Genomic DNA, 14731 nt, shown 5'->3' with positions numbered 1-14731 from the left:
ATTCCTGTTTCTGCTGTACCTGCCCTTGCTGTTAGGCTTGTGTTTCCAACAGGACCAGTCTTGCTAAGCTCCCCTCCCTGTGGCCCGGCTCTGTATACAACTAAAGCATTGGCACCTGATCACAGGTGACATCTAGCAGTACCTACACTGCTCTTTTAGGGCTCACCTTCCATTGCTTGATCACATTGGCCTCTCCACATCTAAGATGAAAAGGAAAGCGTGGTTGGAAAGGTAATGGGGTGGACGGCAGCAGGGTTAAGGACGATGCCAGAGGCACACTTTCTGCCTTTGCTCACTTCCCTGTTCTCTGGATCATCATCCTTCCACATTTTCTCAGCATCAGAGGAGGAGGTGGCAGTTAGACATATTAATTAACTAATTAATTAATACCTAGACACATCTCCCTCAGAAGCGTAGCAGGAACATTATCCAGCCCCAATGTGGCTATGCTAAAATTACCTGTAAACCTAGATAATGAAGGATTAAGTTCATGATCCTTCAACCTCCTTGTTTGGTGCCCTGTCTAGGTGGGCAGGAGAATAGTACTTTTGCTCATAAGATGATCTGCAGAGAATAGAGGAAGGGTAAGATTATAAGGAGCCTCCTCTATTTTTTCTTCACCTCACTTCCTTTCCTTCTTTAATCCTTTTAAAATTCCTTTCCCTCTCCCCCTTTCTTTTTCCTGCTTTTCTTCTTTCAATTCATTTAACTGGAGTTGAGTACATAGGTTTTTTCCAAGACCCTGCCCCTGCTCATCTTGGGCAGATCACTTAATCTCTTTGCTGTTCCCTCATCTGTGCTTAAATTTCGATGCTTTAGGAATCTGTCATTTTGTCCGTGTGTGCACTCCATCCCCTGACATCAGTGGCAACTTTTCTATAATTTTTTTTGGGGGGGCTAGGTAGTGGGGTTAAGTGACTTGCCCAGGGTCACACAACTATTAGGTGTTATGTGTCTGAGGCTGGATTTGAACTCAGTTCCTCCTGAATCCGGGCCGGTGCTCTATCCACTGTGCCATCTAGCTGCCTCTACTTCTCTGTTATTTAGTGGGTAGTCTTCAGGTGCGGCTGTGGATGCAGCCAGCTTTCTTAGTGACTTCTCCAGACTTAACCAGGCTGGTCCACGGGTAGCTTTCCTACAGTCTGAAGCTCACTTCAGGCCTTTATGGGTGTAGGACCTACCAGAGCCCATCCTAAATGGATGGTGTCATTTTAGAGCCCAGAGTTACCTCTGTATGAGGAGGAGTCATCAGAGGAGGATCGTCATGGTGGGGTATGCCTCCAGTAATGTGCCATAAGGCAGGGAGTGCAAAAGGATTTAGAGAAAACAGTGTGTATTAGGACAGTCGGAAAAAACTGAGTGGAGGAAGGTAAATTTGAGCTGAGCCTCTTTGAAGGATGAGGCAGATGTGAATAAACAGAGAGGGAGAGAATGCTGGGTTCTCATAAGGTCATTCTATTCCCCTTTAGGTCTTTATCCCCCTGGTGATTTGTGGCCAGGCCAGCCAGTATGTCTAACAAACAGCTTAAACTACAACCTTGAGAACAATATGCCTTGCATGATCCAGGAACCCCCTCCTGTTCAGAACAGGTAAAAATTTTTTCCTTTACATAATTGTGGTAATGTTCATTTTTATGAATGTTCATTATGAGTACTCATTCATGCACATTCACACACACACAGACACACACACACACACACATGCCTGTATGCATGCTAGATCTTTTATTTATTTATCTGCATCCCTGACCAAAAAAGTACTATTTATTTGTGAATCATATGTGATTTAGATGTCTCTTTTCTGTATGATTTTTTTAAGAGTGATGTTTGCGAATAATAAAGACAAAGACTGAAGAGAAAAAACCAGGAAGGGGAATGACTAGGACAGTATGAGCTAAAATGCATGATAACTGGCATCAGTTTCCAAAAGTCTTAGAAGAAAAACAACAGATGACTTAAGTATTGAATAATTCATTGTCAACCAAGACTTAAGTACTGGAATGACTACTTGATTATAATAATGTCAGTATGGAAAGGATTGGTTTTCCTGTAGGAAAACCAGAGAGTTGCCTTGTGCGTTTTGTTGAATTACTAGATCCATATGGATAACTTCTTGTTTCAGCCATTTTATGATTGCATACAAGTGTTTTTGCTCATCATGGTTTGCAACATTTATCAAAGTTTACTTACTTAGAAGGTTCTTTCCCTGTCATGATTTCCCTAGGAGGAGTGCCAGCCTGATTCTTTGAAGGAACTCTGGAAACCCAGATAGTACTAGATTTGTTTATGAAGCCAAGGTCCTGGATTGAGTTCCCATATGGAATTATATTGACGACTACAGAATGCATGCCTAACCTTAAGGCATAGGTTGTGTAGATGAGATGTATGTTGCTGGTCATAGGAGTCACCAAGAGAGGTGGAATTAGTCTGAAAAATCCATTACCTCCGTGGCAAAAACGACTGATTGTGCCCAGTCAGTGATGGTCATCTTTCTCATCATGGCCATACCATCTCATCATGATATTATCATGATACATTGCTGAGATGACCTTGGATTTGCCCAGTCCCATTCTACTATGTTTCTAATCCTGTGACTTAAGGAACTAAATCTGGCTTTTTAATAATAAGAACTAATGGAGAAAACAAGATGGAATCCACTTGTAAGGACTGTTCATGGGGTGTTGTAGAGTGGAGTTGTATAAAGACTCAACACTTTGGAAATATAGTCTTTTTAACATTTGTTCATGTGTACTGTTCCCTCTTAAAATGGTTTCATCTTCCCTTACTTGATATCTGGCTGCCATGTTTCTGAAACTAGGTCCCTTCTCTTTTGTCACAGTTTCATTGACTGGAATACCACTGGTGAAGGCCAGTTTCCCAATGTGTATTGCCCACTAGAAGTAAATGATGACAACGGCTTTCCAGAAGGTAAAAACTATGGAACTAATATAGGGAAGTTGACCAGGAGATGGTTAGGGTCTAGATCAGGTACTTTTAGTCTTTTTTTATGTCATGGATCTGTTGGGTAGTTTTGTGAAGCGTGAACCCTTTTGTGGAATAATGTTTTGGGTTTTTTTTTATTAATTACATAAAATAAAACGCATAGGTTTACAAAGGAAGCCAAACGTTAGTGAAAATAAAGATGTAATTTTTTCCCACCCAAATTCATAAATCTTCTAAAGTCTGTCTACAAATCTCTAAAGGGGTCCTTGGACCTCATGGCAAGAACTCTTGGTACAGAAGCATTTATATTCAGGTGACTGTACCTCGTAACAGTTAATAAACATGAAAAGTGGCACTGAGATATTCAGTAAAGTGCCATGGGGATTAACCAAATTATGTAATACTATCTTAAGTCTATGTGGTCTTCAAAAATCGAGACAAAATTACCCCACCCACCTACCCCCAAAGACAAACAAACAAACCAAACTTGGGTGCATAGATTACTCCCTGAATTCCCCATAGAGCCTACACATTCTTCTCCTTCCCAACATGAAATGCAAAGAGCGAGTACCTGCTGTTTAGGACCGTGATGGTATAGAAGTAGAGAACAGTATATTTGGACCCAGGAGAACCATTTAATCTCTCTGAATCTCACTTTTCTCATCTGTAAACTGCGAATGATAACTTGTTATTATCATTCAGTCTTCAGTTGTGTCCAACTCTTCATGAACACATGGACCATACTGTTGTCCGTGGGATTTTCTTGGCAAAAACAGTGGAGTGGTTTGCTATTTCCTCCTCCAATGGATTAAGGCAAACAGAGGTTGTCCGAGGCCAGATTTGAACTCAAGTCTTTCTGACTACAGGCCCAACACTCTATTCACTGAGCCACCTAGCTGCCAGAACATTCCTACCCTGAATATACAAATTATTCTTACTATCTAAAGGGCTCCAAGGGGGTTAACATTAGTGCATCAACATCTTTCTCCTCCTAGGTGGCAGACAGTGTTGTTCCAAAGCCCATGAGTGGTAACATGCTCTAGATAATCAGCTCATTTGTTCTACCTGGTTAAAACAAAACAAAACAAAAAACAAAAAAAAACCTGAGTGCTTATTTAGAATGAAAGTTTCATGGTTACCTCTATTCTCCATGCTTGCTTCTAAGTAGCTGGTTATAGAATAATCATGTCAGTCTGCTTCTTTTCAGAGAACAGTAATATAATGCCTTGCAGTAAGCAGCATTTCATCCAATAGAATGGAAGCTCCTTGAGGGCAGACAGGAAGTGCTTCTGTTTTTACCTTTGTATCCTTAATGCCTGGCATGTAATTGGTGTTTAGTAAACGCTTATCTAATTAAATTGCTCTGAATTGATTTCCTGGTTTGAAAAGCTGCTCCCCCTTCTTTTCTTCATAGAAAACATGAATTACCACAGCAGCTTCCCCTGTCCTACGGAAGTTCCAAGCACAGCTTTCATCAGTCATAGCTCCCAATCATCTTGGAGTACCCCACCCAGTGTGCCTCCTGCCTGGGAACCTGCCAGCTATGTCAGCCCTTCTGTCAGTGATCCTGAGTTTACGGTGAGTTCTAATTATTTTTTATTTTTTTTAAATATATTTTTATTTTGTTAAATATTTCACAATTATGTGTAAAATTTTTTTAATAATAATTTTTAAAAATGTTTGAGTTCCAAATTCTCTGCCTTCCCACTCTTCCCTGCTGCTTGAGAAAGCCAAGCAATTTGATATCAGACACATGAAGTCATGCAAAACATTTCTATATTAGCTATGTTGTAGAAGAAAACACTGACAAAAAAATGAAGGAAAAAGCATGCTTCAGTCCACATTCAGAGTTCATCAGTTTTCTCTTTGGCATGGTGGGTGGTGTTTTTCATCGCAGATCCTTTGGAATTGTCTTGAATCGTTGTCTTGATAGAGTAGCTAAGTGTTTTATGGCTGATCATCCGTACAGTACTGCTGTTACTGTGTACAGTGTTCTCCTGGTTCTGCTCGCTTCACTTTGTGTCAGTTCAGGTTTTTCTGAAACCATTCCACTCATCATTTCTTATAGCACAATAGTATTCCATCCTAATCGAAAACCACAACTGGTTCAGCCGTTCCCCAATTGTTGGGCACTCCTCCCCCCATTTCCAATTCTTTGCCTTCACAAAGAGAGCTGCCATAAATATTTTTGTACAATTAGGTCCTTTTCCTTTTTCTTAGATCTCTTTAGGATACAAATCTACTAGTGGTATTGCTGGGTCAAAGGGTATAATTATTTTTTTTCCGTATAATCCTATATGCCATTCTTGATATTATCCATTCTGTCCCCATTCCTAACTTGTGCATTGTCCATCCTTTGTCCATTAGTAATTATGTTGGTTAGGTGCTCCAGTGACATAGAACTATTCCAATACTCTGATTCCTTGAGAGTTGCTATGACCCAAACACACCTTATTCCCCCAGGGCCAGCCTGTTCTTGAGGCTTCTATACTTAGAGTAATTAGATCAACATCACTGGTCTCCTCCTTGAAGCCTTTCCATTTAATAGCACCTGCCATATCAGATGCTTCCCTGTTAGATCCCTTAAGAACTCCCAGCCCTCTCCACTCCAGGATGAGGAATCAGGATAGGAGAGACACTATCATGTCATGGAGTGAGTTTGGGTGCTAGATTTGGAGTGAGAGGACCTAGGTTTGAATTTCACCTCTGCTGATTGCTACTTTTTGTGACATTGAGCAAGTCACTTTGCTGTAGCCCTCATTCTCCTCATATGCAAAATGAATAGGTTATGCAACTGGATAATCCCTAAAGTCCATTCTGTACCAATGGCCAAAGCATTTGGGTGCCCCCAGTTGGTGGGCACCGCCTTAATTTTCAGTTCTTTGCTACTATAAAAAGAGCAGCTATAATTATTTTTGTAAGTATGGGTTGTTTTCTTCTTCTTTTTAAAACTCTTTGAGATATAGTCCTAGCAATAGTATTGCTAGGTCAAAAGAGTATGCCCAATTTAGTAACTTTGGGGGCATATTTTCCAGTTGTTTTCCAGAATGTCTGAACCAATTCAAAATTATACCAACAGCACATTAATGTACCTGCTATCCTGTAGGCCCTCCAGCATTTGTCATTTTTCTTTTCTTTTTTCTTTTCTTTTTTTTGGGGGTGGAAGGGGGCAGCCTAATAGGTGTGAGCAGCCCTGGAGTTGCTTTAATTTTCATTTATCTAATTGTAAGTGATTAGAAGAATTTTTTCAAATGGCTGTCATTAGCTTGGAAATTACCACTTGTCAATTAGGCAGTGTCCTTATTCTTGTACACTTGAATCTTAGATTCAATAAGTATTAAAGTACTTACTGCATGCCAAGCACTGTTTTAAGTGCTGGGGACACCAAAAAAAAGACACATCAGGTAAACATGTACTGTTGGGGGAGACATTTCAATAGCCAGGTATGTGCAAGATATATACAGAGTAGATAGAAGACTACCCGAGGTCACCTCAGAGGAAAGACAGTAGGAGCTAGGGATACCAGAAGAAAACGGTCTCTAGCAGGAAGTAGGATTTGAGCTGAATTTTGAAGAAAGCCAAGGAAAGTCAAGAGGTGAGGAGAGCATGGTGTTCCAGGCACATTAGACAACCAGAGCAAAGGTACAGAGAGAAGAGATATGAACTACTGTGTTTGAAGAACAGCAAATAATCCAGTGTAGCTGGATTGTATGGAGGGAAGTCAGGTATCACGACACTAAAAATATAGGAAGGAGACAGGTTATAAAGAGCTTTAAATGCCAAACAAAGTTATATTTGATACCTGAGGTCATAGGGAGCCCCTGGAGCTCATTGAGCAGAGTGGAGGGACATGATCAGACACTTGTTTTAGAAAAATCATCTTTGGAGCTGAGTGGAAAATGTATTGGAGTAGGGAGAAACTTGGAATGAGGAGGCAATTTGGAAGGTTGTTGTGGTAGTCCAGGTGGGAGGAGGTGATGAGGATCTGAACTAAGGGGTAGATGACTGTGAAAAGAGAGAAAGGGACATACATGAAAGATTGTGAAGGTAGAAACAGGTTTTGCCAACAGATTATATGTGGAGGATGAGAGAGAGAAGAGTTAGGTATAACAATGAGATTGCAAATCTGAGTGACTGGAAAAGATGGTGATGCTCTTAATAATAGGGAAGTTCAGAAAAGGAAGGAGGGTTTAGAAGAATGAGTTTTGTTTTGGGTGTGTTGAGTTTGAGATGAGAAATCTATTTTGAAATGTCCAAGAGATAGTTGGTGTCGAGGGGGATTGGAACACAAGAGATAAACTAGCATATAGATCTGAAAGTAAAGTTTTAGCATTTAACCCATGGGAGCTGATGAGATCATCAAGAGAAACAATATAGAGGGACAGCAGCCCAGAACAGAGACTTGAGCAATCCCCAAAGGTATTGCTGAATGTGCTGTGAGATAATCTAGTCTACATTTACTTCCTGAATACCCTTAAGTTAATCATTCCCCTCCTGGGGTACCTTCTCAGGTACCTTCTCCCCCCTCCCCCCAACCTTTCAGGTCTCTTATATATAGATATTGTTTTCTGTCATTAAGATATAATGAGAAAAAATGCCTAGAGGACAAGAAATGTCTTTTTTTTTGTATTTGTATTACCACTTTTTAGCACACAGTAAGTGTGCTTATTGTGTGCTTATTGCCTGCTATATCCCTGCTGCAACAACTGGAAGGAATGGGAGGGGCTGGCTAAAATAAAAAGTAGGACCACTAGACCTCATTTTGAGGATATTTGTCAACATATATAGAGACCTTTCAGTCCTTGTAAATAATGACCTAGATTGTCAGCTGATCAAGTTAAACCACTGGTTTCAAAGCTCTATTCTTGGCTCTTTCCCCCATTCAAAAGGCTCTTTAAAGCCTTCCATATTTAAAAAAAAAAAAAAGAAAGAAAGAAAGAAAAGAAAAATGAATTCCTCTGGGCCAATAACCTATCTTTCTACTTCTCTGGGAAGAGTAAAGGTATGCCAGGAGAGCCAGGCAAGCAAGATGCCCTGGAGGATGGCATCCTTTCCTAATTCTAAAGGACTTTTATGTTTCATCAGTTTGTCTAGAAATGGGTTTCATCCTGTCTGTGGGACTTGAATAGATACCGTGACTGTTTTTAAGTATACTGGCCATTCAGTAATGGTTTTTGTCTTCAATTCCAGCCCTACCTCTCAAGCACCAGAAGCTTATCCCCAATGTCTGGACTTTTTGGCTCCATTTGGGCTCCCCAAAATGACGTGTACGAAAGCTGCTGTTCTGTCAATCCCACCACCCAGCATTCCACTCACATGGAAAATCCAGCAGTGATGTGTAAACAGGAATATTACCCAAGGTTTAACCCTTTCCGTGCCTATATGAATCTGGACATATGGACTACCACAGCAAATAGGAATACAAACTTCCCACTTTCTAGGGACTCAGGTTACTGTGGGAATGTGTGAATGGAATTTGGTTTTAAACAATGTGAATAAAGATGCTTGTGTTTTGATTTCTAGAGTAAGCTGGTTGAGATAGATGGCAGCGTTGGTGAATATTTTGGCACTTTTATATGGAAAATAAATTTTTTTAATGAAGTTTGAATGTTCTGTTTTTTTAAAAAAAACTTTTTTTTTTGTAAATGAGCAAGAGAAAGTGTCTGAATATTCTAACTGTAGAAACATGCCAAGCGTCCTGAAACATTATAAAAGAATACATAGGCAATTCTAAGAAGGTGGGAATCGAGAAGCTCTGGATTTGGCAGCTGAGGTGACCTCAAGTACCACCCCTATGTTGGGGGATGCAATTCCAAGGGCAGGAGAATGCCCGATCTGAGAAACCCTGAGTCAGCATGCCTAGGGAGAAGCAAGGGCTAGAATTACCCTCTGCAGTGCTGATTTCTCCACCTCTCCAGGAATTGTCAGTATGAAGGATCAAAAGTCGAAAAGGCCCAAAAAGTAAGTATTTCTTTCCCATAACTCTGTTAACCCCAAGTTGAATTACTTGAGATGGGTGCAAGGCTGGTACCTAGTTTGTGTGTGATATGGAATGTTAATTGTAAGAGTACATTTTAGGTAAGGTCCATTTGTGCAGAAATGCCCCTTTTTTCAAGTAAGCAGAGGAGTAGAAAAACGTACCCTGCCTTGAGGGATGTCCCTTTGCAGATGGGCAGGATAACCTTGCCTCCATGCAAATTGGCTACCACTCTCTGCCTGATGGCAGTTTTGCTGTGTCCATGTTAAAGGTGTTTTTGTAAACTTCTTGAAGGATTTTCAAACTTTTAATAAAATAGTTTGGTATTTTCACATTTGGTATGGTCTTTTCTTTATTAAGTCATTGGTGGGGGGAGGAGGGTGGAATTGCTTAGGATTTTTGCTCCTTTCAGGTGGTTGGGGTGGTTCCATGGTAGGGACAGATTGGGTATAACCCAGGTGAGAAAAGTTATGAGATTATTTCCTCCAGGACCGATGGTGTAAGGACAATTGTCTGGACAACCTCTGGCTGCAGATGGATCCCTGGTTTGGGTGAGAGGGTTTCTTTTTGTTTTCCAAAAAAAAAAAACTCAAGCATTTCATAAAAAAAAAAATAGTTAAATGAATTTTAAAACTCTGTGCAGCATCTTCAGGTAACACATCAAATAATGGAGCTCCTGTGCATAGACTTTCCTCTTCAGAATAGGAGCCTTTGTGACCTCCTCCCTGTGTGTATGGATGAAGACTTGTCAATATCAATATGAGTTTTTGCTGTATTTTAACTTGTACTTCATTGGATAATGTTTTCATATGAATAATGTGTTTTCCTCACATTCACTCATTTTATTGTTCAAAGATTAACCGAGAACAAAATACAGATCATCAGAATACCCATGTGAAAGATAACATTTTCAGAAGCTTTCCCAAAGCTAGGAAGACTCTTCCTCCTTGACAGATGTACTGTCTCTGATTCGTAGGCTCAATTGTTGACAAAGACTGGGAATCCAGTGTGCATTTGGGCAGCTAGCTCCTGTCTTTTATTAGGTTCTGGTCTTCATGTGGGTCACAACATACATTATCAGTGATTGGGTGTTGGCCTGGCAGATTTAATAGATTGTAGGATCTTGGTTGTAGGTCTTAATCTTTAGCCTGGTCTTAGACTGAAGGGGGAGATATTGTAATAAGAGCAGTAGTGATAATAAGAACTAACATTTATATCAGCTTTTTTTGGGGGGGGTAGGCAATGGGATTAAGTGACTTGCCCAGGGTCACACAGCTAGTAAGTGTCAAGTGTCTGAGGCTAGATTTGAACTCAGGTCCTCCTGACTCCAGGGCTTGTGCTCTATCTGCTACACCTCCTAGTTGTCCCCTATATAAGGTTTTTGTATAAGTTTGAAAAATGCTTTTACATGTTTTATCTTACTTGACCCTCATAGCAATCCTGTCAGGATAGCTACTTTTATTAATCCCCATTTTACAGATGAGGAAACTGAGCCTGACAGGTAAAGTGACTTGCCCAGGGCCATGCAGCTTTAAGTGAGGCAGGATTCAAACTCAGTTCTTCTTGATTCCAAGTCTAGGATTCTGTCTACTATGTCACCTGGCTGCTTCTAGCTGTCAGTGCAGTACTGGATTTGGGATCAAAATAATGTAGATTCTCACCCTGGCTCTCTATTCCTTGTTATTGTTCAGTCGTTTCAGTCATGTCCGACTGTGTCCCATTTGGGATATTCTTGGCAAATATACTGGAGTGGTTTGTCATTTCCTTCTCCATCTCCTTTTACAGATAAGGAAACAGGCAAAGGAGATTAAGTGACTTGCCCAGGGTCACACAGCTAGTAAATGTCTAATGCCAGATTTGAACTCTGATCCTCCTGACTCCAGTCCTGGCACTATCCATTGCCCTACCTCTCCCTCCTAACTCTTTGTTACCTGTTTGACTTTATCATTTAACCTCTTTAGGGCCCAGTTTTCAGATCTGTAAAACAGAAATATTGGACTAGGTGATTGCTAAAGCCTCTTCTACCTCTACATTCTATATTCCTGTGAGGGTTTTGGGGACCCATAATTTTGTCCTTCCTCTTTCTTGTTAGCCCCTTGCTAATCTCTGCAGTCTCCTTAATTGATTCATTTCACACACACACACACACACACACACACACACACACACACACACACACACACACGGCATCTGTCATGAGCTGTTCTTTCTAGGTGCTGTGAAAAATAAAAAGATATAAAAGCCATTTGGATTTATGAATGTAGGTAAGTCTCCTGCCCTAAACCTTAGGACTCTGCCCTTTTTTCATTTTGATATGTGTACACACACACACACACACACACACACACACACACACACACACACTCGTATATATGGTAAATTGAGTGAATTGCTTGTGTGTACTTTGTGGGGTCTAAGGTTGTAAATTTTTTTTTTTTTACAAAATACAGATTTGGTGGCAGGTGGAGGCCTTATTCAAAATAAGATTTTCATCTTAGCCTGAGAAAGTCAACAAATGACAACATCCTCAAAGTGTTGGAATGTTTATAAACCTCGCTCAACTTTTCCTGTTTCCTGCTTTAAGCAAATAATTTTTTTTTAAAGGACTGTTCTTTGTTTCATTGCTGGGCAACTTGCCTTCCTTCTAAGAGACTCACATGGTGTTCTTGGAAAGGCTGCCCCCAGTGATGATGGGAGGTGCTTGGGGCTGGAGTTGGGTAGACTTTGAAATGGTAAAATTCAAATATCCAAATTTTTACCTATTCACAGAATTTAGGATCATTATTGTTTTGGACTTGAAAGCTAGATCAAATGAAACTTGTAATTAATTATGTCCACTTCAAAATCCGGGTCAACAGGGCTTGTGTCATGTGCTTCTTAGCCTGCCTTTGCCAGGATCATATGCCATCTGATAGAGAGTAACTAACACAGTGGTACCACAGAATTTAAGTTTTAGGCATTCATTCCTTTTTTTTTTCTTTTCCATGTTAAGCTGTTTTCTTTTAAGTCTGATAATTATGTGACAGATTTTTGGTCAAGTTGTTTACATTTAAAAATTGCTGATTTTAAGAACTAAACCCTTAAAACTGCCATGAACTGAATGGCCCACCAAAACAAAACAAAATAAAAATTCCTTTCCTCTGGAAGCTTTTACGATGCTTTGTAATAATTAACCAGTCTTTTACTATTAAACTTAAATGGCCAATTGAGACCAACAGTTTTGAGACCTTTCTTCTATCACTGATTAGGACTAGGGCGACAGAATATTCCTTTAGCTTTCTGGGTGGATTTGGAGACCTTTCCAGCTCCAGTAAGTAGCCTTCTTGTCAATTGCCTGGATGACACCAGCTGCAACAGGCTGCCTCCTATCACAAGCCCAGAGGAGAATAATTTAGAGAAATTCTCCACTCACATGGAAACATGTTAATATGGCAGCATCACCAGATTTGGGGACGTTAGGGCCATCTTCCAACTTCTTACCAGAATGATGATCAATCTCCTTTGGTTCAGCAACCTTGAAAGCATTGTCAGCAATGGGACAATCCAAAACGTGTAGATAGCCAACTCTCACGTGGTCTGAGTGATTCAGATAATGACCTTTATACTGAGGAGGCCAGATGCTTCCATGGGTGAGTCATTCTTTCTGTCACTAGCCACATTACCACAGCAGACATTTTGACAGCCATGTTCTTGACGTTGAAATCAACATCATACCCAGGTAAAGCTTCACTCAAAGCTTCATGCACCATTTCAGCAGACTTCACTTCAGTTGTAACATTGGGGCAAAGGTGACCACTAGGCCTAGTTTTAGAACACTAATCTCCATATGGCCAACAGTACCAGTACCATCAATCTTGTAGACACCTTGGAGGGGTAGACACAGGAGCATGTCAATTGGATGCATTAGTGTCAGTATTCAATTAAAAGCTTCAAGCACTGTAGTTCCAACTTCTGAACCAAGCATATTATAGCTTAGCTCCAGAATGTCACCATTCCAACCTAAAATTGGCACAAAAGCTGCTGTGACAATTTTCTTGATATAGGTACTGATTTCTTTGACAACTTCTCATATTTCTTTTGGCTATAGGTGGGAGGGGTGATGGAATCTATTTTGATGACACCAGCAGTGAGTTGTTTCACACCTAGCATGCAGGCCAAAAGGGCACGTTCATGGGTCTGCCCATTCTTTAAGATACTAGCTTCAAATTCACGAACATCAGCAACAATTAGGACAGCACTGTCAGCCTGAAATGTTTCTCCAATCACAATCTTGATAAACTATCTATGTCCTGGAGCATCAATAATAATTACATAGTAGTTGTTGGTCTCACATTTCCACAGCGTGATATCAGTAGTAATGGCATGCTCACGTTCAGCCTTTAGCCTATTCAAGACCTAGGCATGTTTGAAGGAGCCCTTTCCCATCTCAGCAGCCTCCCTCTCAAACTTCTTGATAGTTCTTTCATCAATTCCACCACATATGTAGACATGGTGGCCAATTGGGGTGGACTTGCTAGAGTTTATGTGTCCAATAATGACAATGCTAATATGAGTCTCTTCCTTGATTGTTTTTTTTGTGGAGATATAGTGGTGGTTTTCACAGCAATTGTGTTTTGACAGGAAACCCATTGCTAAAAAGTTTAGACATTCATTCATTAAAAGAGATTTTGTGTTATTTTAAAAAATAAGCTTTTATTGATATCTTTTGTTTCTTCATCATCATACTGACCCCAAGTATCCCTTCCATCTCCCCCTTCCAGAGAGTCATCCTATATAACAAATAGTATTTTTTTAGACAGCAAAAGAATCACAACTTAGAAATATCTTGAAAAAGTCCAAAAATAGATGGAATGTATAACACCTGTGGGCCTCCTACCTCCACAAAGGAATAGATCGGGGGATGTCTTTTCATATCTCTTCATTCAAATTTGTTACATTTACTTTTGATTTTTGGTATATAGTTCTTACCATCTATACTGTTGTATTTGCTATGTATATTGCTTTCTTGTTTCTGCTTACTTCACTCTGCATCAGTTCACACAGAATTTCCCATGCGTCTCTGTATTCATCACACACATCATTTCTTACATTATAGTGATATTCGTTTACAATAATGGATCACAGTTTGTTTGACCATTTCCTAATTGATGAACATATACTTTGTTTTCAATTCTTAGCTATCATAAAAAGTGCTGCTGCTATAAGTATTTTGGAATATACAGAGACTTTGTTCTTATCCAGGACTTCCTTGGGCTATGAGCTCAGTAATGGAGTCTGTGGTTCCAAAGGTATGGACATTTTATTCACTTTATTTGCATATTTGGAAGTTGCTTTCCAAAATAATTATACCATTTCATAGCTTCACTAAAAATGCACAAGTATACCTATTATTCCACAAAGATTTTTTGCTGTTTTACCATTTCCCTTCTTATTCTAGGTGCCTTAATTTTGTCTATGCAGAAGCTTTTCAGTTTCAGGTATCCAAAGTTACCTATTTTATCTTCTGTAATTGCTTCTGTCTCTTGTTTGGTTAAGAATACTTCTACCCATAACTGTGAAAAGTATATGATCTATTTCTCTTCTAATTTTTTAGATGGTATAATCATTAATATTAAGGTCATATATCCATTTAAAATGTATTGTGGTATATGGGGTAAGATGCTGGTCTAAGCCTTATTTTTGTCAGACTGCTAAGTTTTGCAGCAGTTTTTATCAAATGAGAAGCTTTTCCTAGGTAACTTGCATTTTCTAATTTATTAAATACCAGGTTATTAATTGTTATTGTTTCTGATTCCTCTTTGTCTAGTCTGT

The 14731-nt window shown here is 39.7% G+C and overlaps 1 protein-coding gene and 1 pseudogene across 1 annotated transcript in view; one reads left to right on the top strand and one right to left on the bottom strand.

Moving 5' to 3' along the window:
* TMEM131L (transmembrane 131 like) overlaps positions 1–8544 on the top strand; it is a 170306-nt gene extending 161762 nt beyond the window's left edge. Inside the window, 4 exon segments of the mRNA XM_020993980.2 lie at positions 1470–1590; positions 2840–2928; positions 4358–4521; positions 8134–8544. Of these exon segments, the coding sequence (XP_020849639.1) occupies positions 1470–1590; positions 2840–2928; positions 4358–4521; positions 8134–8412 (653 nt within the window). The 3' untranslated portion in view covers positions 8413–8544.
* Positions 8545–12157: 3613 nt separating this feature from the next.
* LOC110213671 (elongation factor 1-alpha 1 pseudogene) lies at positions 12158–13549 on the bottom strand (annotated as a pseudogene).
* Between the last annotated feature and the right edge of the window lie 1182 nt (positions 13550–14731).

This window comes from Phascolarctos cinereus, unplaced genomic scaffold, assembly GCF_003287225.1.
Source record: "Phascolarctos cinereus isolate Bilbo 61053 unplaced genomic scaffold, phaCin_HiC Scaffold_9;HRSCAF=440, whole genome shotgun sequence".
Classification (NCBI taxonomy): Eukaryota; Metazoa; Chordata; class Mammalia; order Diprotodontia; family Phascolarctidae; genus Phascolarctos; species Phascolarctos cinereus.
The sequence above is the reverse complement of the archived record's forward strand: the minus strand, read 5'-3'. Positions and strand labels throughout refer to the sequence as shown.